The 27,663-nt window shown below is 44.1% G+C and overlaps 1 protein-coding gene across 1 annotated transcript in view; it reads left to right on the top strand.

The window, feature by feature from the left end:
- The first annotated feature begins 315 nt into the window (after window positions 1–315).
- Window positions 316–27,663, top strand: part of LOC120506979 (formin-F-like) — a 31,004-nt gene continuing 3,656 nt past the window's right edge. Inside the window, exons 1-13 of the mRNA XM_039719118.1 lie at window positions 316–433; window positions 11,284–11,388; window positions 12,321–12,407; window positions 13,359–13,532; window positions 15,030–15,178; window positions 17,105–17,266; window positions 17,761–17,816; window positions 18,920–19,031; window positions 21,831–21,921; window positions 22,452–22,538; window positions 25,025–25,177; window positions 26,162–26,291; window positions 26,424–26,456. Coding sequence (XP_039575052.1) covers window positions 398–433; window positions 11,284–11,388; window positions 12,321–12,407; window positions 13,359–13,532; window positions 15,030–15,178; window positions 17,105–17,266; window positions 17,761–17,816; window positions 18,920–19,031; window positions 21,831–21,921; window positions 22,452–22,538; window positions 25,025–25,177; window positions 26,162–26,291; window positions 26,424–26,456 — 1,375 coding nt within the window. The 5' untranslated portion in view covers window positions 316–397. The remainder of the gene's footprint in view (window positions 434–11,283; window positions 11,389–12,320; window positions 12,408–13,358; window positions 13,533–15,029; window positions 15,179–17,104; window positions 17,267–17,760; window positions 17,817–18,919; window positions 19,032–21,830; window positions 21,922–22,451; window positions 22,539–25,024; window positions 25,178–26,161; window positions 26,292–26,423; window positions 26,457–27,663) is intronic.

Raw genomic sequence — 27,663 nt, 5'->3', positions numbered from 1 at the left:
GTGGGAACCGACATATGTTGGGTGTTCAGACAGATGCAATGTAATCAATCATAACAAATAGTAATAAATCACCATTTCAGTGTTCAGGGCTCAGTGATTCCAGGAAGGCTCTGGAACATAAATATCAGTTCAGGAAAAGCAAACAAACAACTTCTACATTTTTTTAGTCTTTCCACAGAGCTGCCATAAGGAAGCAAAGCATCATTATTGTTTCTTTCAGTTCTCAGCATAAAAGGAAGTAACACTTAATAAAAGCCATTGGCTGCAAGATTTCATAAGAGAGAGAGGCAGAGAGAGAGAGGAGCAGCATGCTGTGGAGAAGCAGGTGTGATTCATGAATAAACTGCTCTTTGGCACCCTGTAGGATACTGATGAAACAAATAGAATTTCCCCAGACATGGATAATACAAGAACAGCAGACACTTTTTCACAGGTAAAGCACTAAGTGTTATGGCTGGTGTGGAAGTGCTGCTTGTTGTGTGTAGCTGAGATGGTTTGTCAGAAACTGGGGATGACTTTGTGCTTTATTGGCAAGGGATTTGCAGTAGGTTTTGGTGTAATGGACTATTATGTGATATGAGCTCAGACTGCTCTAATATATCCCAGAGTGTTTGCAGAAGGTGTGCAGGAGACAATATTTTTCTGTGCTTTATTCTTGAGAAAGTTGAAATGTGCAAACTTTTCCTGATACAAGGAGAGAAAATCAGTCTTTCTCCTGCCATGCTAGAGAGGATTTATTAACACTTTATATTATCTGTGCTAAAAATTTCCATAAGGTAATTGGAGGGGAGAAAAAGTGCTTTATATTATAGGCAAAAGCAGTCTTTTGATAATCCTAGTGAAATCGGAGGTGATTGATATGCCAGGATTGAACATACATCAGCTTGCAGCACTGTGGGTTTGTCTGAGTGCCTGCCACACACAGAGACCTGGAGCAGTCTGCTTGTTTCAATATTTGGGAGTATTGAGTCGTGGGAAGCTCCTCTGTGCCTGGGACAGCTGATGGGATTGGCAGAGGGAAAGAGGAGCCAGGGAGAAAAGCAGTCAGGGAAAAGAGGAATCAGGGAAAAGAGGGGATTGGCAACTAAGGAAAAGAGCAATCCAGGAAAAGAGGAATCAGGGAGAAGAGCAGGCAGGGAAAAGAGGAATCCAGGAAAAGAGGGGATTGGCAGAGGGACAGAAGAAAAGAGGAATCAGGGAGAAGAGCAGTCAGGGAAAAGAGGAATCCATGCAAAGAGGAATCTGGGAAAAGAGGGGATTGGCAGAGGGAAAGATGAATCGGTAAAAGAGGAACCAGGAAAAGAAGGATTGTGTTGTGTGCAGGCTCTGAGCTCTCCTGGCTGGCCAGGGGTGAGGGCTGGGTGGATCCAGCCCTGCTTGCTTGGCTCCTCTTGGTTCTCCAAGTGAGAGATTTGCCAGGCCAGGCTCTGGCAAACCCCAGAGCAATCACACAGACGAGGAGGAAAACAAAACCTCTTTATGGCTTTCTGGTTTGCCACAGGGAAAAGGGCAGGGGCTGCCCTTGCACATTTTGAAAGTTCTTCTCCTCTGAGCAGAGGCAGAGGAGAAAATCAGAAGGGCACGGATGGGTGGTCCAAACACTGAATTCTTGAGCTTGCCACACATCAATTGCTCCACCTGAAGTGCCATAAAATTGCAGCTCCCATCTGGCACTGCTGGAGGAGATGCTGAGGTGCTGCCATCCCTTTGGAGCAGCTGCTGGGGTTGGGAGGGCACAAGCCCAGCCCTGCAGGGTTTTTTCCCCTCTCCCTGCTGACCTGGGTGTTTCTGGCTGGCACAGACACTCGGGCAGCTCAGGGATCTCTCATCGTCCCCCTTGCTCTGCTGGGGGCTCAGGGGCAGCACAGGTGTGGAAATAATCAAATGTTTGCCTCCAGAGAGGGCTTTACTGAGGAGAGCAAGCAGGAAACCACGGCCAGGTGGTGCCACTTGTCACTGGCTTCACCCCCAGGAAAGCACATGCACAGAGCTGGGCTTGCAGGAGCACGAAAACACCCACAAAGACAAAACACCCACAGAGAAAAACCAGTTTGAAACTTCTTGTGAGCTCCTTTTAAAAGCAGACTTTATGTCTTCCTGAGGCTTTTCATCTGAGAGCTGCTAAGATCGTGCTGCAAGGTCAGACCCTTTTGCTTTTCCACCCTGCTTTTCTTTAATCAACTGCTTTAAAGCACTTTATCCCCATGGATTTCCCCTACAATTTTCATTAGACTTTTTCTTAAAGGCCACCTCTCTTAGATGATTGATTTTTTTTCCCTATTTCTTTTTTTTTCTTTTATTTTTTTTATTTCCCTGGTCTTTTCTAAGGTAGTGTAAAGTGGATTTTCACTGTATACTTACCAAGGGATCAATTCTATTTAAATGAGGCCAAATGAGTCCATATTTTCTGGTGTGTGTTCATGAAGGTGCACCCAGCCTTGGCAGCAGCTCTGAGGAACAGGGCTGAAGCACATCCTGAGGTGTGTCCTCCTCACACCAAGTTAAATTTCCTGCTCCTGAGCCATTTGGAGCTCCCTGTTCCTTTCTCAATATTGCCAAAATTCCTTGGAGATTTTGACGTTGTTACAGTCAATCACACCTTTATACCAGTAAGAAATAAATTACAATAAAATGTATTTTTATATACCAGTAAGAAATAAATTACAATAAAATGTCTTTGGGTTCCTCCATCTCCTTCTGGAAGTGGCAGAATGAATATTCCCAATATTCATTCTCCTGGGAGCACAATGAATGTCCCCAAGCCTTTTTTTTTTCTGAACAGAAATGATTTTCTGACTTTAAGACCCAGCTTAAATAGATTTCCAGGTAGCTGATCCTGAGGAATCTGCCCATTTGAAAAAAAAATAGTGTATTTTTAAAGTATTGAGAAAGAACAGAACAAAACCATGTACAGAGACAAGGATCACATCCTGCTGAACCTGTCAGAGTTCAGGAGGAGATGGACAAGGAGAAATTTACCTCAAGGTTTTGCTGGGATGATTTAACAACAACCCAGAATCCTGGAAAGGAAAAGCCAGGTCAGAAATGATACATCAGCAGATGGAAGCTCGTTGGGGTTTTTTTTTCCAAGCTCTTAGTCCATGTTTTGATTAGTGCATAATGAAGGGGTTGTTCATTAAATGTTCCAGCTAATTAACAGGAAACTGGTGGAGCCCCTGGATCCTCAGTTGCACGTGCATGAAATCAGTGCTGCTCTCTCTCTGCCACACTTCGTACCTTTTGCTTAGCAGGTGTTAATGTGATTTAATAAACCTCCAGCAGGATGAGACCTCTTGTTCAGCATTTAGCAATTTTAGCATTCCATTTAGAACAAATCTTTCTGTTACAAGACATGAGGGCACAGGGTGAGGTTGTGAGCAGAAGGATGCATGTTTTTCTCCTAAAAAATTAGATGTGGCTGTAAAGGAACCCAGCAATCTTTGTTTCCTCACAAAATTAATTTGACTCTCACATTAATAAGCAAATATGATAATCCTTGATACTTCTTATCACTGTGGATCATTTTAATTGCCATCACTAAGGGCACAGAGTGTTATTATTTTAGTAGCAAACTGAAATGCTCCTGTATGAGGCACCTCCTTTATTCTATTTCAGTCCATTTTGCAGCAGAGCATTTAAACTGTCCCTTGGTTCCCAAAAATCTGGGTAAATTCACAGTGAAGTATTGTTCTGAAATCAAGTCTAATTTAAACTATTCAGGCCTGTGGTGATGCTGAGGCTGGTTCTGACACACAACAATGATGCCTGAAGGAGATTTCCAAGGAATATCTCTGCCTTGGAAATAAAGGCTTGCAGGTTGGATGGAGTTTTCCAACATTTTTAAATCTCTGCCTGCCCCTTTCCCTGGAAAAGCAGTGGAGCCTTCAGTTCTTTGCAGGCTTGCACAGAATTAAAGTGCAAAACAAGGTTAGATATGGGCCAGGGCATTTGTTTAATTCTTCTTAAGGATGTGCAGTGGTGGGAGACTCCATAATTTTCCTTGGAATGGCTCAGTGTTATCCTTATATTTTCTAAACATCTCAGCAGAACCTCTTTTGCTGTAATTAATTTCTCTCTTTTGCTGTAATTAATTTCTCTCTTTTGCTGTAATGTAATTTCCCTCTTTTGCTGTAATTTCTCTCTTTTGCTGTAATGTAAATTCTCTCTTTTGTAATTTTCTCTCCTATTTGTCCTTACCCCACCACAGAGGGAGCCTCCTGCTCCCTCCCTTATGAACCTGTGCCTGTCCCAGGCTGTGAAATCCCAATCCTTCCCTTGGAAATCCCATTTTTCCAAAGCTCTGCTTACTCTCACTATCCTGAGCTGGACTCATCTAGCTTTTTTTCATGGAAATCCTGCCCCCCATTCCAGCAGGATCCTGTCAGTGCTGAGCTCTCTGATTTCAGTGTTTTGCTGCTGTCTGGAATCTCCCCGAGGGAAATTCCTTTTTATTGCAGCAGCACCACGGTGGGAGCTGCTGTCACTTTGCAAGCTGCTCAAACTTCTGGGCTTTTTCTGCAAAAAATATGTTCCTCAGCCAGTGCTTGTGAAGCTGGCAGCTCCTGCTGAACATCCAGATTTTTTCCTCCCTCTGCTTGCTGAATTATAGATTATTGCTGCTCTCATTTGTCAAGGTTGTTTGGAATTTGAATCCCCCTCTCAGTTCTCTCCAGCTGCCCAGCAAATCTGCAAATTTAATAAAAATAATCTCCAGCCCTTCAGCAGATCACTGATGAAACAGTGATCAAGTAGCACAAACTACATCAGTCTCCTGTGCAAGCAGCTCCATGCAATTTATCCTGAATTTTCACAGTGAAATGACTTTCCAAGTGTCATTTCCTGATGAGTTCTCAGAGCTGAAGGAGCAGGAGGCTCCGTGTTGGTCACTGAGGGAAAACCTGAAGTGTTTTCCTCGTGTGAGGCCTAGAAAGTGTCATTTTTTCAGAGGGAATTTTAAGAAATGTCAAGGCTTCGAGATTCCTCAATGTGGTGATATTTTCAATATTGAAAATAGTTAAAATTGTTGGCATTGTAGCCATGCTGTGGACACATCACTGGGCACCACTTTATATTTTCATGGTTTTGAGAACTGTTCTTGGAGATTTTGATGTTGCAATCAATCACTCCATACCTTTATACCAGTAAGAAATAAATTACAATAAAATGTCTTTGGGTTCCTCCATCTCCTCCTGGAAGTGGCAGAATTTCCAATATTTTCAAGGAAATCAAGCTCCCGTTTGATGAATCCCTTCTTCTTTGAATAAATGTTGACAGATACTATTCAGCCAGATATGGATCTGCAAAAATAATGCAAAACATTATTACAGATGGATAATTTAAATGATGAATAGCAGCTCTGTTTGACAAATAATATTGGTCTGTCTCTAGGCTGCAAGAGGTGGTATTGCCACATAAAATACCACATCAGTCAGCTGGTTTGGGGTTTCCTGTAAATTGAAACTGAAGGCCTTTCAGATACCCCAGTCCTAGGAGAAAACCACTGGAAATGTTTGGGAGCACTCAGCACCTTTTGGGCCGAGTTCAAACCTGGTGAAAGTGAATAAATTAGGAGAGGGAAGTTGATAACACCAGGCTGGAGCTTTAAGGCAATCCAGATTGTGTCTGTTGTCTTGAAAATGGCACATTCAGCATGCAGGCAGAGCCAGCCTCAGTCAGATTTATGCCTCAAAATTAATGAATTCTCTGTAAAGCATCAATTAGCCCTGACCTGATGCTTTTCCTTGGAGCCAGAAGCTGCTGCTGGAGGGCAGAGGATTTGGAGCAAGCCCTCCCAGCCCCTTCCCTCTGCATCCTGCCCTCCCAGGAGCTGCAGGGAGCAGTGAGGATGTTCAATGTTTCATCAGGACAAGAGTAAGGAATGCTTAACAATGAAAAGCTTGGCTAGAGCTGAATGAAAACCTCTCCTCTTTGGTGCAGGGAGCAGGATTTCTGCATGACTGGGCTTTGTTATCTCAGGAGATGATAGAGCAGGGTGGGTGAGCTGTGATCTCCCCCAGGTGTGTCTGGGATGATGTCTGACCCTGTCACACCAGTGTGTGTGACATTTCTGTGGGGTGGGAGCCACATTTCCTGCTCTGTGTCCCCAGAGAGGATAAAACAGGGCTGGGTGAGCTCTGAATTCCCCCCAGGTGTGCCTGGGATGATGTCTGACCCTGTCACCAGTGTGTGTGACACTGCTGTGGGGCTGGGTGAGCTCTGATTTCCCCCCAGGTGTGCCTGGGGTGATGTCTGACCCTGTCACACCAGTGTGTGTGACACTGCTGTGGGGCTGGGTGAGCTGTGATTTCCCCCCAGGTGTACCTGGGATGACGTCTGACCCTGTCACACCAGTGTGTGTGACACTGCTGTGGGGCTGGGTGAGCTGTGATCTCCCCCCAGGTGTGCTTGGGATGATGTCTGACCCTGTCACCAGTGTGTGTGACACCTCTGTGGGATGGGAGCCACATTTCCTGCTCTGTGCCCCGTGGGTGCACGTGCACACATCCCAGGAGCATTTCTGCAGGGGATTGCCTGGTGCTGTGGGAAGAGAGGAATAAGAACAAGCTGAGCCAAAGCCACGGCTGGCTCCAGTTCCTCTGCAGGCAGTGCAGGAAGGGCTCTCAGGTGGCACTGGGGGGATTGTCCCTGGGGAAGCCCAGGAGCCAGAGCCATGCTGTGACCCTCTGGGGCAGTGAACTGCAGGCTGAGAGTCAGAGAGAGCAGCCAGAGGTTTGGTGTTTTACCCCTGGCAGTGCCCCAGCTGCTGGGTGTTCCCTCTGCCTCTCATCCTGCTGTCAGGATGACCCCGAGAGTCTCTTTTTCCCAACCCAATGGTTTAATAAAGAGTTGGGATTCTTCAGCTCTGGTTCACAAGGTTGTTTATTGTCTCTTGTCTAAAACACTCTTTTTCTGACCCGCAGAGCTCTGTCCATCAGGTCTGTCAAGGGCACACTGCCTGTCCCTGGGCTGGTGTCTGCATTTTATACTGTGAACTACCTGTACTTCATTTATCGTTATTTTCCAATACCTGTCACCTATGTTAGACTGTCTACTTCTGCTCTAAACCAATCAAATGTGCCACCATCACCCAGAAGATGGAGGCTATGAAGAAGAGCAGGACAACACCCACATCCCTCCATCTTGCCTCCCAGACCCCTGTAGTAAAATCCCCAAAACTCCACTCTTCACCCTGTGATTAATTCATCATCTCTCTATTTAAACTTCTGTGACTTGTGATTCTTCACACAAGGTTGGTCATTTGCTCCAAGGGTTAGGATTGAAATCCCAAGTGTCTCTGGCCCCCTGGCCGGGGTGTCCTGGGCTCTGACCCCTGCCCAGCTCAGAACCTCCTGGGTGATGTGGCTTCAACCCTTTTCCTTCACGGGCTCCTGGCATTCCTGGGGTTTTCTCAGTGATGTTCTACGGCATCCAGACTCCCTGCAAACCCTCTAGTGGGTCCTTTTAGGGAAATGGGAGAGGCAGGAAGGCCTGGGAGGGGCCATGTGCAGGGCACTGCTGGCAGCTGCCCCAGAGCAGGGCAGAAATCTCCTCTCTCCCCACTAAACACATTTTATTCCAGGCCAAAAGCAGAAAAACCTCAGCTCTCCTTCCAGAGAAAGTCTGGAGCCCCAGGCTCTTCCTTCAATTGTGAATTCTTTCAAAGCCCTTGTGTGGCTCTGCTGAATTTGGGGAGGGTGATGACAATTTAATCTGTTTTAAACAAGCTGCTGTAACCTGGCAGGTGAGTGATTATTAACACAATCTTGTGTATTTCCTTAATGTGCCTGCTTTGTAATAGAAGAATTTATTTTTTTTCCTAAGTTTTGTTATTCAGTCTCGTGTGAAACATTCAGTTTGGTTGCTCCAGTCACATTTTATTAGGCAATATAACACAGACTGGCTTAGTGGCATTTTGGTGGATAATATGACAAATTTAGTTTCTTTTTTAAGAAAAATGTAACCAAAACAAACACATGATAAAAATTATGTCATGCTGAGAGAAAAGCCCCAGAGACACAAAAAGATAAAGGTCAGGGTCTGGTACAGAAGTCTTATTTGCAAGTAAAAATACCATGAAATGTGATTGTCAACAACCTAAAAGCGAGCCAGGCAGACTTCTGACAAATAATTCTGACAGTTCTCATGAGCTGAAAAATGCTTTTTTTACATCTCTTAGCTGTGGAAATGTTTCACTCCTGCTTCCAGATGTGCAGAGAGTTAAGAGAGGTGTAAAATAACAAGGTGCTGTTAAAAATAACCTGCCCCAAGCAGAGTCTTTTGTGCTCCTTGGGGATGGATTCCCTGTCAGGAGTCTGACTCCCTAACAAACCTTCCTGGATTTAAATACACAGAATGATTTGTTTCTCTTTTGTTAACATTTTTTCCCTCATCCATTATTAAGCAAATTAAGAAATGTTTCTTGTTGCTCTCACGTCTTGGGCAGAAATCCATTTGAGTGTAGAAGAGACTTTGGTGAAGGTAAGGAAGAAGAATTGAGTTGAATATCTTCCTTTCTGCAATTTATTTTTAAAAGAAAATATCTTAAAACATTAAATTTGAAAAAAAAAAAATTAAAATTGTCATTGTGCTGCAAAAATTCTTTGACCCTTTCTCCAAAAGGGCAAAGAGGCAAAAACACGTCCTGAGTTCCACAGGCTCCTGCAGTTTGGGGCTGGCACAGCTTTTCCTGAAGGTAACTCTATTTTCCAGTTCAAATAGGGCCACATTCCTGTTTGCTCACACAGAGCCTGTCCAGTGGGGAATGGTCTTGTCTGTCACAGTCATATTTTATGGAAAAATCCCTTTGTCCAGGATTTTCCCCCTGGGAAGCTGAGAAGCCTCAGAGAAAAAGGAAAACAATAATTATCTGATTGCTTCTCCTGTGTTTTGCTGCTTTGGAATGTGTTTGGAGATTGTTTACCCACAGGTGATTGTTTCATTGGTTTCATGTGAATTATTTTGATTTATTGGCCAATCAGTGCCAAGCTGTGTCAGGACTCTGGAGAGAGTCACCAGTTTTCATTATTATCTTTTTAAGCCTTCTGTCTGTATCCTTTCTGTATTCTTTAGTATAGTTTAATATTCTTTAATATAATATAGTGTCATAAAATAATCAATTAGCCTTCTGAGAATGCGGAGTCAAGTTCATCATTCCTCCCTTCACCTGGGCACCCCACAAATACAACACTCGTCCAGATCTCGTCCCACCCAGTGCACGTGAGGTGTGAAATGTGGCCATTTCAAATCCCAGCAGCGAGGTCACTGTGGGACCTGCTGAGAATGGACGACCAGGCAGCTCTCCCTCCTTCCCCACCGCTCCCATTTCTGTGTGCAGCTGGAGCTGGGCCATAAATTACCTTTACATTAGCACTGGAAACTCCAGGCCTTTAAAACCGGAATATTTCTCCTGCTCTGGGTTTCCTCTGGGGGCTGTAAAGGCGTGCAGAGTGTGTGTGTGTCCCAGGGAGTGGCTGAGATGGCAGAAATTTGGTGAAATGGAGTGTGGGGCACAGTGTGGTGTGGGAAAAGGGGGATCTGGGGGTTTGCTGCACCTCTGGGGCTGGTGGCTTTTATGGGGCTGGGGTGGCCAAGGAAGGACTGGCCGTGCTGGGGATCCATCACAGGCTGGGCACCATGGTCTGGAGGGGTTTTCCTGCCTCAGTGATGCTGTGTGGCTCCAAGAGGAGCTCGTGCTGCCCTGCTGGGTGCTCAGCAGAGGAGCTGCTCTGTTTGGGGGGTAGAACAAGCAGGGCAGGTCCTCAACAGCTCCAGCTGCAGGGGAGGCTCCTTCCCAACCCTCCTGGACCATTTTCAACCCTCCTAGACCCTTTCCCACCCTTCTGCCCCTTCTCAACCCTCCTGACCCCTTCCCTGTCCCTTCCCTGTCCTCCCTGAACCTTTCCCAACCTTCCTGTTTGCTGCACCTCTGGGGCTGGTGGCTTTTATGGGGCTGGGGTGGCCAAGGAAGGACTGGCCGTGCTGGGGATCCATCACAGGCTGGGCACCATGGTCTGGAGGGGTTTTCCTGCCTCAGTGATGCTGTGTGGCTCCAAGAGGAGCTCGTGCTGCCCTGCTCAGCAGAGGAGCTGCTCTGTTTGGGGGGTAGAACAAGCAGGGCAGGTCCTCAACAGCTCCAGCTGCAGGGGAGGCTCCTTCCCAACCCTCCTGGACCATTTTCAACCCTCCTGGACCCTTTTCCACCCTCCTGAACCCCTTCCCAACCCTCCTGGACCCTTTTCCACCCTCCTGATCCCCTTCCCAACCCTCCTGACCCGTTCCCTGCCCCTTTCCCAACCCTCCTGTCCCTTCCCAACCCTCCTGGACCCTTCCCAACCCTCCTGCACATCCTGTTCTGGGATCTGCACCCGGGTGTCCACTGGAGACTTTGAGAAGAACATTTGGAAGCCCCTGGAATCTCTCCAGGTGGTGCAGCTGCTCTCAGGGCACAGGGAACCCCTTGGATCTTGGAGTCTGGATAAAAATTTCCAAGTTCCTGAGCTGTGCTGGTAAAACCTCCAGGCTCTTCCAAGCTCCCATCCCTGCTGGGGAGTGGCTGTCACACGGGGTCTGTCTCAAAGGTTGTTTTTCCCCCCCAAAACCCTGGCACTGCCTTGCCAGTGGTGTCACAGCTGCACTCCTGTGCCCCCCGAGCCTCCCCTCTCCTTTCTTCTTGGCTTGGCTCCTGTTTGCCATCACAGCCACACCTGCTGCACTCAGCAGTGACAGAAATTCCTGGGGGAGTTCACTGGCAGCTCAAGCTGCTGTTTTGGGCAGAGAAAAAGGGGAAGTGGAACTCTGGCTTTTCCTGCGTCACTGAGTCCCCGTGGCAGCTGCACCTCCCTGTACCAACAGCAGTTTGCCCCCTCTTCATCCTGAACATTTCAAATGCTCCTGATTTTTCTTTCATGTTGTCCTGTGTGCAGGGCTTTACACTCAGGATGAGACAGCCTGCCATGCAAAATTGATGTTTTCACTTCTTGCCAGGGTTTCTAGCTCAAAAGGGTTTCCCCCTGGCAGTTCTATCTCCAGATATTACCAACACATCTTCTGAAGTTGTAAAAGCCCCTGTATATTTGATATCTTGTGGACTTTGACCAGGTTTCAAAGGGAGATTCTATTTGCTGGGCAGGTTGTCAGTAGAAGATAAAATATGAGTGAAATTGTAATTATATGGCAGCTACCATGGCTGTGTCACGAGCACTCTGTGCTCCACAGCCAGATGAAAAACCAGTCTCTAAAAACATTTGATTGGCCTTTTGTTTGTTTTTTTTTTCCCCCGCCTAGTTAAGCCAGGAAAAAATCCTCAAAATCATGAACATGGTGAAGAATAAAGAAGTGAGCATTGAAGGAGCTCTGCATCTGGCACAGAAGGAGGTGTATGCTGGGAAGGTGAGGCTGCTCCTTTGATGAGTTTGGTAACAAGCTCAGATGTTCTGGAGAGCCCTGCTGAGCTGAGAGGGTGTCTGGTTGCTCTCCAGGATACAATCCTGGTCTGGGAATCACAAAGAGCCCAATTGCCAGCCCAACACTGGCTGGTGCTGCCCGTGCCCTGTGTGATGCTGCTCCATGGAAAGGCTGGCATTGCCTGGGTTGGGGAGCTCAAACCCACACAAGGGGTGTTATTCCAAGGGTAGCAACGAGTCCTGCATTGATAAATGTGGGGCAGAATCCCAGAACTGCAGAATCACAGACTGGTTTGGGTTGGAAGGGACCTTGAAGCTCATCCTGTGCCACCTCCCTGCACCTCCCACTGTCCCAAGCCCTGGCCAGCCTGGCCTGGAACATTTCCAGGGGCAGCCCCAGCTGCTCTGGGCACCTGTGCCAGGGCCTGCCCACCCTCACAAGGAAGAATTTCATCCCAATATCCCATCTAACCCTCCTCAATTTCAGTGTGAAGCCATTCCCTGTGTGCTGTCCCTCCTGTAAATCCCATTCCCTGTGTGCTGTCCCTCCATCCCCTGTAAATCCCCTCTCTCCATCTTCCCTGCAGCTCCTGCAAGGCTCCTCTTCTCCAGGGCCTCACCACCCTCAGGGTAAAGAATTTCTTCCTCATAGTCAATCCAAACTCCCTCTCTGTCAATGTGGAGTCATTCCCTGTGTCCTGTCCCTGCCCTTGGGGATAATCTCTCTCCCCACCTTCATTAAGGTGATTAACAAAAACCAGGAGGATTTTTCCATCTGTCTCCACGCAGAATTCTCCTGCAGGGCTCCTGTGTTGTTTCTGCTCACAGAGAGAGATTTCACCTGAGCACAGCAGGGTTTGGGTGGCCCAAGGTTATCCCAGCGTGGGATGTGTTCCTGATGTCTGTTCTGCTTTCCAGGATGCCCAGGATTTGTTAACTGGCTCCCAATTTAACTTCATTATCTACAAATACAAACACTACCGGTGGCAGAAACGGATCCTGCAGGTACCCTTAACAATTCTCACTTTTGGTGCAGTGTATAAAATATAATAAAGCCAGCTTCTGTCAACATCACCTGATGGTGATTTCCTGTTTCATGAAGTCAGGGACTAAGGTTTCATGTTTTTTTCCTGGATTTCACTAAAACTTTTTTCAGTTTGGACAACATTTGATAAGGAACAACCCAAATAATGCATACGACAGGGTGGATTTTATTTACTACATCTTAACTGTACAAAATATAACTTTTCCAGCATTATCCACCATTTTTTTGGAATGAAAAGGTTATTTCTTTAGACATAAAGAGGAAAAATGGAGAGACGTGTAGTAGATGTGGAAGTTACCAGTCTGGGAAGCTGGATTAGCTTAATTTCAGTTCCCTAATTACCAGCAGCCTTCAAAAGTCAGAGATAATCTTGAGAAAGGTTCTGCTTTGGAGGTTTCCTGCTATAAACAGGACCGAGGAAAAGGCCACAGTGTGGGCATTTGGTGGTGTGGTCTGAGCAAGTTTTAACTTCTAACTTAGAACTGCTTTTCTGACCCCCTGCATTTCAGAGAGCGAAGGAGTGAGGAACTGGATGAGTGGTTCTGCTGTTAGCTTTTGCTGAAGGGGAAGTTTCTGCACTGGGTTTTGTGAGACAAGGAGAATTTAAAAAGAAATTACATTCCAGAGTGATAAATTGATGGATATTCATCAAAAGAGACGTGTGGAAACACAGCTTACAAGGAATATCTGGGGGGGGTTTTGTCACTAACACAAATATTGGGCATTTTGTCACTAAAACAAATGTGACATTCTTGATGGTGGGATGTAATTATAAATTATATTTATTCTGCTCTTTTATCTAAACACCTTCACGTGGCAAAATTGGGATTCTGCCTTTGCCTTTCTACAAAGATTTAGTTGGTTTTTTTTAACATCACTTGCCTGGAGTGCTGCAGAACTTTCTCTTGCAGCTTGATTTCAGCACCAGGACCATTTTCAACATCGAGAAGGGCACAATCAGGAAGCAGTTCCCCTTCTCCCAAGTGAAAGGCTGCGAGGACTCGGAGAGGAGGCGTTTCAGCATCCTGTTCCACGGGAGGCAGCACTACGAGCTGGAGGCGGTGTCCCTGGATGACAAAAGGAAGGTGAGCTGGGAAGGCACTGCAGTGAATCCCAGCCGGGATGGAGGCTCCAGCAGGTGCAGGCAGCTGTGGCTGCATTTCCCTCCACAGGGAAAAGCAAGGCTCAGCTTCCCAGGGGTATTTTCTGGGAATCACAGCAAGGAACCTCAGAGAAAGAAAAAACCAATTTTTATCTCATTGTTTGTGCCAAAGTAGAATGGAATATGGAGGTTGTTTACCCAGAGTGATGGGTTTTGTTTCTTTGACCCAATCTCTGCAAGCTGTGTCCTATGGGTCAGGAGACAGCCACAAGGTTCTGAGCACGGGACCTGAGTGCTTGTGCAGATCCAGTTTAGATGTAGTGTAAGATAATATAGAATAATATATTAATATAATATAACGTAATACAATATAATCTAATCTATTATAATATAATATAATATAATATATCTATAATTAATATAATATAATATATCTATAATTAATATAATATAATATATCTATAATTAATATAATATAATATATCTATAATTAATATAATATAATATATCTATAATTAATATAATATAACATGACATGACATAACATAATATCTATAATTAATATAATATAATGTAATATAATATTGTATTACATTATATCACATTATATTACATTATATTGCATTATATATAATATAATATAATACTATTATAGTGCTATAATACCATAATAAAATTCTATAAGAATTCTTTATTATAATCCAATAAAGTAATTAATTAGCCTTCTGATATCAATGGAGTCCTCCTCATCATTTCCCCCTGCCATGGGGGTTGTTTGAGTCCTACAGGCAGGGGAGGAGGGATGGATTTGTTCTGCTGGGACATGGAACAAAGGCAGTGTGAGCTCGGGGTGGAGTCTGGCCTCAGATTTTGGCACAGTTCAGAGGAGCTGTAAAGGCAGCTCGAGGTGAGATGGGAGAGTGGGGCAGCTCTGCAGCCACAGCATGGCTGGAGCTGCTCTGGATGTTAAAACAAGCAAACAAAGCTGGTGATGCGCACTGCTGAATCCTAATTGGAGCTTTCCAAGCACTTTTTGTTCCCTCTATAAGATATTTCATAAAGTGCCCCATTTTAAGGATGAATTAGGATTGTCCTCATGCTGAGAAAAGAGCCAGTGGTTCATCTTTGAGCTTTGTCTGAGAATTTCAGCTGAATCAATCAAGTGCTGCTTGGGCTTGAACTGAGCTGAACAGAAACTTTGTGCTGGACTGCTTTGTACATGAATTAAAAAGTTCTGGTTTACAGTAACCCCTTCAGAGTAAAATTATATCTTCCTTAGACTGACAGGTTTAGGATTGTGGGAATAAAACCAAATTGCAGTTAAGGAGTTTTGCATCATAGAAAGACCTGAGTTTTTTTATGTGGATTTCTTTTACCCATTTGACTGTGGCTCTGTACTTGTAAAATCCAACTATTGATGTCTTATTCAAGGGAATTTATGTGGAAAATAGTTTTCTCTCTGCTGCCACTTATTATCTAGATAATCTACCTGCTGAGCAGAGTTATTCAGAGCAATTCTTGCAAGAGACCAGCAGAGTCCTGCCCTGGGAGAGCTGCAGGATGTGATGTGATCCACGAAGGGCTGCTGGACCTGCAGCAGAACACCTTAACCTCCTCTGAATGGGTGAAGTATGAGCTCTGGATTTTGTTAAAACTTCTGATAGATGCGTTTAGATTTGAATGTGCTGGTAATAACTTTATTATTTAGTTGGTTTTTAAAGTGTAAAGGTAGATGCCCAGTCTGCACGAGATGGAAGCACAGCAATCAGCTGTCAGGGCACCCAAAAAACCAAAGTTGTGACCTGGAGCCTGCTGGGAGCATTGGCAGCACAAATCTCTAATGGTGATGGTGCTCAGAACCAATTTGATGCTGGGACTTTGTTTCTCTCATGACTTTTTCCTTCCATTTTCAGTAACCCAGTGGTTTTCTTCCATGGTTTGCTCCCCATTCTGCCAACAAACCTGAGACAGCTCCTAAAACACCTGGAAATTTCTTAAACCATCAAAGGAAAGAAATAGAGAGGAAAGAACTTCTGTCTAGCTAATGAAAAAAATTCACATTGTAATTATCTGCACTGGACTCCCCATTCTGCCAACAAACCTGAGACAGCTCCTAAAACACCTGGAAATTTCTTAAAGAAAAAAAATTTCTGTCTAGCTAATGAAAAAAAAAATCACATTGTAATTATCTGCGCAGGGTAATTATCTCAAAAGACTTCACACTTCACAGAAAATGATTTTAATTGGTTTTAAAGGGCTGCCACTGTATGTGCTGTAAACACTATCCTCAAGTGTGTCCAGGATTTGTTACCTTGCAACACTGAACAGGTTTGTGAACAAACACAAATTGATTTCTGTTTATCTGGTGAAGCAAAGCCCTTGTTGTGTTCTTCTCGATATTAATCCTCTCTTTTCCTCCTTTTTTTTTTTTTTTTTTTTTTTCCTGGCAAAGTAAGTGATGGTGGCAGCATCTGGAGATCCGATTAAACCATAAGTCCCTGCTGGAAGAAAGCAGAGATCAATAGCACTGCCAGCCCCATTAAACAACTCTTATCACTTTGACTGCTTGTATGGGAATTGATGCAATTTTTATTTTATGTTTAATTTGTTCTGGAGCAGCTAAACTTACTTAAATTCTTCGCAGAACGCTTTAATCAACCAGCCACACCTTGAAGAGAGAGTGAAGGGAGAGTTTTGTAGAAGTGCCAGAATGAAAAAGAAAGGCAGAAACCCTCCAGAAAAAGGAGCAGGCAAAATGTTAAATAAGAATAAACCCACAGCAAAGCCCAACCCCTTGTTATAAAGAGCAGGGCAGAATTCCAGAGGAGAGGCCAAAGCACAGGACTCTGCTGCAGGGGAAGCTCTGCATGCTCAGGCCATTTCTTCCAGGGTTAATTATAATTTAAAGAGCTTTTCCCCAAATTTTGGCACAGTCAGATCTGCTGGAAGCCCTCAAGAGCAGAATACTTTAACCCTTTCCTGCCTAGTGACTCCTGGGAATGATGGGTCCAGGATGGGTTGCCACGGAGTAACAGGAGCTCCAGGAGAGGGATATTGGGCTGGATGGTGGGGAACTAAATTTGGGGATTTGTTTATAGCTCGGTGGAGTGAAACCTGGAAGACACAGAAACTCTGGAGCCTTATGCACTGCTGGAATCCACAGGTGGAGTCCTTTAGAAGCTCAGAGTCCCAAAGATCCACTACCCCAAATAAACAGGAGGAGCAAATGGAGAGGGAGGGACAGAGCATGGCTGAAAAATTAGCAGGACTTGGGTGATTTTGAATTGATGATCAGATTTAATTTTAGCTCTCACTGGGCATGGCAGGCTGCTCAGATTTTATGTCACACTTTATTTAGGTGTCAGATGAAAACAAGAATCTCTCAAATAAGAACTCAAAGAGTTTATTCTCTGCTATTGATATTTTTGACTGTTCCATGGAGGATGCTGTAACAATGGGGAGGTTTATTGACATTGTGGGTGCTTTAGCAAGGGCCAGGCTGTGTAAGAAGCCATCAGTGAGGAATGAGCTGTGTGTCCATCCCTTGTCCCCCAGGTGCCTGGCAGAGCTGCGGGAAGGAGAACTGGCCTTGTACTGCCTGGGGCTGGGGGGCAGGAGCCCTGCAGCCACAATTCCCCTGGCAGCTGTGAGCCTGGGGGAGGGCAGGGACAGTGCCTGCAGCACCTTCTCCCTGCACACCAGAGACCACCACTACCTGTGAGTACAGCTGCTGCTTAGTGACCTGCTGCAGCAGAGCTGTGGCTGCATTGCCCTCCACAGGGAAAAGCAAGGCTCAGCTTCCCAGGGATATTTTCTGGGAATTGCAGTGAGGAGCTTCAGAGAAAGAAAAAACAATTTTTATTTCACTTGCTGTGCCTGTGTTTGTTCAGAAGTAGAATGGGATATGGAGATTGTTTACCCAGAGTGATGGGGTTTTGTTTCTTTGACCAACCTCTGCAAGCTGTGTCCTGTTGGTCAGGACACAGCCACGAGTTCTGGTTGAGTTCTTGTGTAGACTCAGTTTAGATGTAGTGTTATATAATACAGAATAATATAGTATAATAAAGTAATTAATTAGCCGTCTGATATCGATGGAGTCCTCCTTGTCATTTCTCCTGCTGTGGGGCTGCCTTGAATCCCATAAGCAAGGGCCAGGCTGTGTAGAAGCCATCAGTGAGGAATGAGCTGTGTGTCCATCCCTTGTCCCCCAGGTGCCTGGCAGAGCTGCGGGAAGGAGAACTGGCCTTGTACTGCCTGGGGCTGGGGGGCAGGAGCCCTGCAGCCACAATTCCCCTGGCAGCTGTGAGCCTGGGGGAGGGCAGGGACAGTGCCTGCAGCACCTTCTCCCTGCACACCAGAGACCACCACTACCTGTGAGTACAGCTGCTGCTTAGTGACCTGCTGCAGCAGAGCTGTGGCTGCATTGCCCTCCACAGGGAAAAGCAAGGCTCAGCTTCCCAGGGATATTTTCTGGGAATTGCAGTGAGGAGCTTCAGAGAAAGGAAAAAACAATTTTTATTTCATTTGCTGTGCCTGTGTTTGTGCAGAAGTAGAATGGGATATGGAGATTGTTTACCCAGAGTGATGGGGTTTTGTTTCTTTGACCAACCTCTGCAAGCTGTGTCCTGTTGGTCAGGACACAGCCACGAGTTCTGGTTGAGTTCTTGTGTAGACTCAGTTTAGATGTAGTGTTATATAATACAGAATAATATAGTATAATAAAGTAATTAATTAGCCGTCTGATATCGATGGAGTCCTCCTTGTCATTTCTCCTGCTGTGGGGTTGCCTTGAATCCCATACAGAGGTGTCTTGTCCTCATCAGTGAGAGCTTTGGTATATCCTTATTATAATGGGCATTACGCAGATCAAAAGTTAATTTGATCCTGAGAATTCTGATTAATCTTCCTGCAAGTGCTGCAAACCACAGTTCTTAAATTAATGAATAAAAAGATGAAGCTCCAAAATGCCAGTAGGTTCCAAATTCTGAGAGAGATTTTGAGTGGAACACCAGAGGAAAATGAGAGTTCTGAGAGATCTCCACACTAAATTCAAGGCCAGTATGGGAGAAAATACAAATAAAAGCAAAGTTCTCTAATGGATTCTTGTTGAAAAATGAAATTCCTGCCACACAGGGAGCAGGTATCAGGAAGAGACAAGAAAATCATCCTCAGATTTGTTTTTCCTTGATGACTGCTCTGTAAATTTAAAGAAAATATGAAGACTGAGATTTTGCCTTATGGAAGCAGCTGCTAAATATTTTATATATTTTATATTCTTTTTTAATTCTGCTAAGCATAGATGAGATACTTTGGTGGTTTCCCTTCCCTTGAGCATTTCCTTCCAAGTAACCCAGAATCCTTTTTCTCCAGACATTTTTCTTAAAAGTTTCCGTATAAAACCGAGTGAGCTGAAGGACAAACTCTTCATCATCCACGAGGAGAGTGGTGGGCTCACAGATGAGCAGATTACAGCGCTGAGAAGGTAATTTTGGGGGGAATTGCTGTGTTTTATTAGTCAATAACTGCTCAAAAAGTCATGTAACTAAGGGTCTAGTGACCTTCTGAACCATGCTGTAACGATGTGAGCTGAACTCACCCTTCCTACCTGCGTAGAAAATAAGAAAAATAAACTGAAAAATCATCAAAACTCAACTCAAAAATCCCTTCTCAAATTCCTTCCAAAATTCCCCACAAGTGAATTCTCACACTCAGGATTCAGTCCTGGCACTGCAGCCTCAGTCCAGGATCTCCGTGCTGCTGAAATTGCTGTGGCACCACTGATTTATGGCCTCTGGGCTCTTTGCCATCAGACAATAATAATAATAATGATGGCAATGAAGCTTGAAATATCATATTTTTTTTCCTTGAAGTCTTTCTTTGATGGCAATAATGCTGAGGGAATATTCCCAGCAGTGGAATGTGTAAGGGGTATTGATTGTTGTATTGCTCTGTGCTGTATAATTTCAAGGATTCTAGCCGTGCTATCTGGCTTCAAGGATTCTGTCCCTGGGATTGTTATTTACTGCCAAAATCGATGAATCCATGTGCAAATCTTGCACTGAGAGGAAACTGAATTTTTGTTTCCACCCCAAGAGTTTTGAGTGTAACTGAAACAGTCGAAATTCATCTCAAAATGAAGGCTTGAGTGGTGTTTGTGAGGGTCCCAGGACGAGGGAAGAGATAAATCTGACTCCATGTTCTCAGAAGGCTGATTTATTATCATATTATATTATATTATATTATATTATATTATATTATATTAATTACATTAATGCTATACTAAAACTATACTAAACTATAGAGAAAGGATACATCAGAAGGCTTAACAAGAATGAATAATAAAAACTCGTCACTGACCAGAGCAGGAATTGTTTTGTGTCCCTGCTTTGTGCAGAGCTCACCATCCCCTGATGTGGACCCAGACCCACACACTAAAGCAGCACAGAACCTGAAAAAAATAAAAGCTAAAACCCAAGGCATCAGGAGAGAGAAAATTACTTAAAGATGTCAAAATTCTGCTATTGGAGAGTGAAAAATACTTAAAGTCAAAGCCAAAATTCCATTTTCAAGGCAGAGTGTCCTGCTCATGCATCCAGTGGAAGTGGTGGGATATCATTGGGAAATTCCAGAATAAATTTGATACAGAAACCTCTCCATCTCTGGATGATTCTTTATCCTCATGTCTTACCAGCAAAGCACTCCATGCCTCTCTAAACTTAATTTTTTTTTCAGAGGAATAGGAATCTTTTTCATTGTGCAAATTCCATTAGAGCTGCATTCATGTACAGAGATATTTATGGAATGCATTCACGTGGTTTTGTGCCTCCTTTCTCATGGCTCCCATTGTTTAATGCTTTAAGCTTTAAACCTTCCAGATAATCTGTTATTTCCATTTTCTATGCATAATGCAGCTAAAGAATTTTATGGGGTATCAGACTCTTGATTAAATGAAGATGTTTGCTGTCACCTTTTGAAATACGTTCTATGAATTTGCTTAAAAGCTCAAACTATTTTTAATGATGAGTAAACACCCTTTCATTTGCCAACAGCTAACTTATTTTTAAATGAAAATTCATTTTTTTTCTTAATGGTAAAGTGGGCTGAAAGGATTACATTTTCATCTGCTACAATCCAGAGTTAATTCAAACCCCAGCAATTTTACAATTGAAATGTCATATTAATTATTGACAACAGCAAAATAAGTCTTAGTGCTTGTCCTGTGCTTAACGTGCTAAAATATTTGCTTTTTTCCATGTTTGAGTCAATTCCCTGACTTTTACTGGAAATGCATAGCTCTGCCCATGAATGTTTAATCACTCTTGCTGCAAATTTAGAAGTTTGTTTTAAGAGAAAGTAAAGAGAGCAGACCTGAATACTTATTTCAGCTTCTTTACTCTGCTCACATGTGAGCTGTGACACGGATTCAGCTTTTCTGAAGAAATGCTGTGAATTCCCCCAGTGTGGCTCAGACAGGCAGCAAGATCTCCAAAGGAAGGCAGCTGTGCTGCTGTGTTTGTTTTTCCAAGTGGAGGCATGTTTGAAAACATCAATCTTCTGAAAATCTGTGGCCCTGGAGGATATTCTGCGGCCTTGGGAGGAGGATGTGGGTCTGTGTTTTGTGCTGTCACTGTTTCAGCAAGTAAAAAAATCTGTAAAAATCAAGATAAAGAAGAGAAACCCTCCCAGGCTGGGGTTGTGGGGTGTCTGAGCCAGGAGGGACAGGATGATCCTTGTGGTCCCTTCCACCCCAGGATATTCTGTGATTCTGTGATAACAGAAATTATTCTTGTGGGTTCCTTCCAGCCCAGGATATTCTGTGATTATGAGATAACAAAGATGATTCTTGTGGGTTCCTTCCAGCCCAGGATATTCTGTGATTACAAAGATGATCCTTGTGGGTTCCTTCCAGCCCAGGATATTCTGTGATTCTTTCTGAGATAAGAAAGGATCCAGCCTCTTTGGAAATCAGGGCCTGAGCTCCTCTGCCTCATGGTTTCAGCTTTTCTAAAATATTCTGTCATTCTAAATCCCCTGAATGTCTGCAGGTGGACATTCTGGCTGTTTTCAAGCCTTATCTACATGGAATCATCTCCACATATCCAGAGGTGTCTGCAGATCACTCTTGCTTCCCATCTCCCAGTTGGTTCAAATGCCTCCAAAGGATAAGCAGTAAATATGAACCACACAAACCACACAAAATGCAGGAAATTCCAGGGCAAGGAATGGCAGAATTATTTTATCAGAATGAAGAGGAGCCCTAATTTTAATTTTCTCTTTACAGATATTTGCCCACACCCAAAGATGCAGAAAGGTACCTGTCCTTCAAGGGGCCTTGCTCAGAGCTGCACGTGGTTGACCAGTTTATGTTAGAGGTGAGGAGTTTCAATGCTAAAAGACACCACATCCTATTTTTAGGACATTCTCCAAGCTAAAACCACTGCAAGAAGCTGTTGTTTAGAACTCAGATTTACAGTCTCACCCAGAGTCAGAATGAAAGGATTGTTCTGATGAAGACTTGGGCCAGGTAGATGACAAAAAGAGAACAATGGATCCCTTTGTGTCTCCAAGTCACACTCCCTCCTCTTCCTACAGAGCATTTATCCTGATCTAAATCTAGATTCCCAAAATCTAGAAGCCATAATCTATAAAATTATAGATTTTTAACCATTTTTGCTCACAAGAAACGACTGCACTTGATTTCAATCATGTCTGCCCAGCAGCATACAGGGAATCTGCAGGCATGTCCCAGAGTGTATCCACAGGGTCAAGGGCAAGAGCAAAATGAATAAATGAGCACAGAAATTAGGCAAACAGCTGAATTGCTCAGTCAATAATGAAAGGAATATGCATGTTTTGGTATAAATGTGAGTTTTTTATTCCTGTTCTGCTCCATTCTGTGCAGATGTGTAAAATCCCCCAGCTGGGCCAGAGGCTGGATCTGCTGCTCAGCGTCCGTGAGCTCCCCGAGAGCATCAGAGACCTGGAGCCCGTGAGTACTGGAGCCCTCCTGCTGTGCCTGTCATCCTGACAGCTTGATAACAGAGGCCCAAATCACAGATTTCAAGGCTGTGTAGTTTGGGAGGATTATTTTGTTGTTTGTTTTTGTTTTTTTTTTCCCCCACTTGTGTGATTGATATTGTCCTTATTCCACCAAGGTTCAGGGTAATGGGTGTGGCAGCAGAACAGACTTCCACAAGAGAGAGAGAAAAGAACAGGAAAAGATCTTCAAAATTTTACTGGAGATATTAAACATTCCTCCTTTGGATGAGACAGAAGTGAATTTCACCATTAAAATTCAATTCCCTTTGTGGGGAGGTTCTGGCCTCTGAAAGAAACAGTCTAAGGCAAGGAGGAAGTTTATTTGACAAATCTCCAAGAAATTTATTATTTCCTGAAGACTGAAGGAGCTGTTCCCCCTAAGGATGACAGCTCTGGACTGGAATTTTTGGGAGCCAGGGCTCAAGTCTTCTCTGCCTTTTCCCAGGGTGACTAAGGCTGGGGGGATGCAAACAAACAAGTGCCACTCTCGTGACTGGACCCTGCCTTACCTGCCAGGTTTTGTCCATGCTTTGATGCAAAACAAGCATTTCCACACCACAAAAATGCTTCAGAGGTTTTGCCCTCGTTCTGCGCGGGAATGAAAATAAAATGTGAAAGTTCTGTGAGTTATCCTTTGCCTGGCTGTGATTAAAAGCACAGTAGCAGAGAGGGAAGCTCAGAAGAGGAGCAGATGGGAAGCACAGGGGAGATTCAGACATTCCTGACCCTGCCTGGTGCAGCTGCACCTCTGCTGTCCTCCACTAAAGCCAAATATTGAATATTTGTAAATTATTCCACGCACTGTTTGCTTTGATGGATATTTAATGTTCACTGAAGAGCTAATTAGTGTCTAAGTGTGTTCTTATACATGCTAGCACGTATTTTAAACCACAAAATATACACCTAAAATCCTAAGGGACAATGTCAATTTTGGCTTTCAGCACACTCTGGCCCTGAGCTGGGCTATAAATGCTTTAACAACAGCTTTCAGTGCACCCATGTGCTTCATCCTCTCCCTGTTTTTAAATTTCTGTGTTGGTGAAAAGAGGTGTGGTACTAAAAAAATACAGATTTTTAAACTGAAAACAAAATCCCCTCCTGTGCCTATAGGCCTAGAAGGGAGGTGGCTTCCCTGGGAAAACTGAATTATACTGAGTTTGAGTACAGGAAATTATTATTCTTCCTTGTGGGGAAACTGTGCTAAGAATTTTGATAAGAGCATTGAGCTGGTGTAAATGAAGGGAGGGAGGTGAAGGATGGAGCTCCAGACCCTGCTTCCCCTGATCCCTGGAATTTGGGCACCCAAACAGCAAAAGCCTTTTTGTGCACAGGAGCTGCAGTTGTTTTGGCAGCCACAAAGGATGTGACTCCTTTTGGGGTGGCTGTGCCAGCACAGCTTTGTCTGGGGGAGTTTGGCCCTGCTGAAAATCCCTGAGGGATTTTGGCACTCCAGGGCACGAAACAGAAAGACGTGGCCAATGGGTTTAATAAGGTGAAAAAGAGGGAAGTCTAGTTCTGACTCCAACATTTGTAGATTTCCAAAGGTGACAGTGATTGGAGGGTGGCAGTGCCACCTCTCCAATGGCACTGCACAAACCAAGAGCCCATCAGATTTCTCCTCTTCCAGAAAAGAATGCAAACCAATTATTTATATAAAGTCTGTGAGAAAGTTTGTTACAAGAATATCAACATCAGAAGGCTTAGAAGAACTCAAAGGAACAGGGTGACAGGATTGGGACAGGGAGGGGCTTCAGGTGGGGACAGAGAGGGGTGGCAGAGAGGGCACAGACACCACGGGTTTATCCCCATTTTCAGTCTGTCTGAGGAAGGTCTGTCGATGTGGTTGTGGGTCCCAGGACAAGGGAAAAGATGAATCTGACTCCATGTTCTCAGAAGGCTGATTGTTATATTATATTATATTATATGGGTCCCAGGACAAGGGAAAAGATGAATCTGACTCCATGTTCTCAGAAGGCTGATTGTTATATTACATTACATTACATTACATTACATTACATTACATTACATTACATTACATTACATTACATTACATTACATTACATTACATTATATTATATTATATTATAATTATATTATATTATAATTATATTATATTATATTGCTATACTAAAGTATAGAGAGAAAGGAATACATCAGAAGGTGAGGAGAGGAAAGGAAAAAAGGAATGAATAATAAAAACCCATGACAGACTCAGAGAATCCAACACAGCTGGCTGTGATTGGTCATTAAGCAAAAACAATTCACATGGAACAATCAAAGATCACCTGTTGGTAAACAACCTCCAGACCTCATATCCAAACAAATAGTCATTGTTTACATTTATTTTCTGAGAATTTTTCTCAGCTTCTCAGGAGAAAAATCCTGGCCAAGGTATTTTCAGACAATATTGTGGTGACAAAGGTCTGTGTGTTCCAGCTGATCATCCAGAACATCCAAGCCAGCAAGCAGCTGCAGTCCAGCCCCAAGTTTGTTGCTGTCTTGGAGTACATCTTAGCCATGGGGAACCACCTGAATGAAAAAGCTGGGAAAGAGGTGGCCAAAGGATTCCGACTGTCATCTCTGGCCAAAGTGAGTGAATATCTTCTTCTGATTAAAGTCATCCTGTTCTAAGGTTTGCTAGCATTAGTATCCTAATATTGTTAGCACATTAATGCCATAAAATAATAAATTTAATTCTTTTCAGTGCAGAGAGAGGCAATAACTCCTAATGAGGAGCTCAGATTTTACCACCTGCCCTGGGTTAGAGGAGAATGAACTGCTCTGAGCACTGAATCCTCTCGTGCCTGGGATCACAAGCTGTGCTCCCCATGCAGGCAGCAGCTCTGGCTCTGTGCTGCTGCATGTGCCTCTAACGAGCCAGAATATCAAAATGCTGCCTGCCCTGGTATTAAAATCCCTTGGCATGAGGAACTGTGTGAGCTGCAGGCCCTGCTTAGACAGCAGGTGTGAGCCAGGAACGTGTGTGAAGCAGCAGCATGAAAAGCAGAGCTTGGATTCTGTTGTTTTCTATTCTTGCCAAACATACCTGAGTGTGGTCCCCACATGATGGTGAGGAAAGGAAGGAATCTGACTCCATGTTCTTAGAAAAATTATATTATATTATATTATATTATATTATATATTATATATATTATATGGTATTATAAAATATTATACTAAAACTATAGTAAAGAATAGAGAAAAGATACAGACAGAAAGCTAAAGGATAACAATCAAAACTCGTGATTCTCTGCTCCACAGCCTCGACACAGCCTGGCAGTGATTGGTCAATAAGTAAAAACAATTCACCTGTGGGTAAACAATCTCCAAACCACATTTTAAAGCAGCAAAACACAGCAGAAGCACATCAGATAATATTGTTTTCCTTTTTCTCTGAGGAAAGAGGAGAGATTTCTCTCAGCTTCCCAGGAGAGAAATCCTGGCGAAGGGATTTTTCCAGAAAATATCACAGTGACTCCTGGGTTCTATCAGCATCTCTGCTGTTCCTTTTTCGTGTTTTCTTTCTTTTTGAGGGCTGATAGCTGAGGGTGTTTTTGCCCTGCTCTGTTGCAGCTCTCTCTGCTGAGGGGCAGGGACAGGACGTTCACCCTTCTGCACGCTCTGGTGGAACAGATCCTCCTGCACCAGCCCGAGCTGGCCACCTTTCCTCAGGAGCTGACAGAGTTTGAGGCTGTTCCTGATGGTGAGAGGAGGGAAGGGGGGAAAATAATCAACAAATAAAAAAATAAGTCCTTCACCTTCTGTGCTTCTCACTGTATAAATGATATTATCATTATAAATGTCATCATCATGATTTTCCCCTCTTCTGTTCCAGCGTCCATGAAGGGCCTCAGTGCTGAAGTTGATGGTATGTAAATGTAAAATGTAAAATTCTACATTCACAGGCAGATTTTCAGGCACTGTGCAGTCATTTGGAACAGGTTTTCACTGCCCCTCTGTAGTTTGTAAAGAGAGTTAAAGGTTCAGAACATTGAGGTGAAGTGTTGCCATGGAGATGCTTAACCTGCCATGCTACTGTGAGGAATTAAAAAAAGAAAAGGAATATTGAAGTGTGTCCAGGTGGTTTAGAAATGTAAAAAAAATGTACTGGCCATGGTAAATAGAGTTTGTCATAAAATACAAAAGTTAAGGGGTACAAGTGCTCCATCACAGTGATGGCTGGGAGGGACTCTGGGAGTGCAGCAGGAGAAACTTCCTGCAGTTCAAGAACTTTCTGGAAACAAACTGGTTTCCTTCTCTGAAAAGGACTCCAGCACCAGTGAAATCAACAGGAGGGGCAGAACAAGGTTGTTGAGATGGAAGATGGAGTTTCCTTCTCTGAAAAGGACTCCAGCACCAGTGAAATCAACAGGAGGGGCAGAACAAGGCTGTTGAGATGGAAGATGGATTTTGTAGGATGGTTTTTGTAGGATGGATTTTGTGAGATGGATTTTGTAGGATGGATTTTGTAGGATGGTTTTTGTAGGATGGATTTTGTAGGATGGATTTTGTAGGATGGATTTTGTAGGATGGATTTTGTAGGATGGATTTCCAGCTCTCCCTGGAACAGCCCCATGACCTGTGAGCTCAGTGGGTTCAGCAGGGCAGCCAGGTGGGATTGCCTGGGCTCTTCCCTCCGTGGGTTCCTGCTGTGCCAGGGCAGTCCCAGCAGGGCACAGAGGGAGGACATGCACCCAAATCCTGGGAAGCAGCTTCTGCCAGCTGCAGGCACAGCCTGCAGGAGCTGCAGGAGCTGCCCAGCACTGGCTGGGAGATGCCAGAGGAGCCCAGAGCCCAGGCTGTGCCCTCTGTCCCAGCTGACAAGAATTCTTACTGATCTCTTACTGTTCCACAGAGGATCTTTATTCTTTTATTTTTAAAAGAACCCAGAATTTCCTACACAAAAAGTGGCTTTTCAGGGTGTTATTTCCGTGGCTGATCCCAGTGCTCAGCCTAGGGATTGTCAGGTTTATGGCTGCAGCATTACCACACTCTCGACCTCTGCATTATCCTGCACTTTCAGGGATGTGATCACATTTTTTCCCTGAGGCAATGCCTCCTTCAGGAGCTCTACC

The sequence above is a fragment of the Passer montanus genome, unplaced genomic scaffold (genome assembly GCF_014805655.1).
Source record: "Passer montanus isolate IOZ18808 unplaced genomic scaffold, ASM1480565v1 scaffold41, whole genome shotgun sequence".
Classification (NCBI taxonomy): Eukaryota; Metazoa; Chordata; class Aves; order Passeriformes; family Passeridae; genus Passer; species Passer montanus.
Note: the sequence above shows the minus strand (reverse complement) of the source record. Positions and strands in the feature narration are given on the sequence as shown.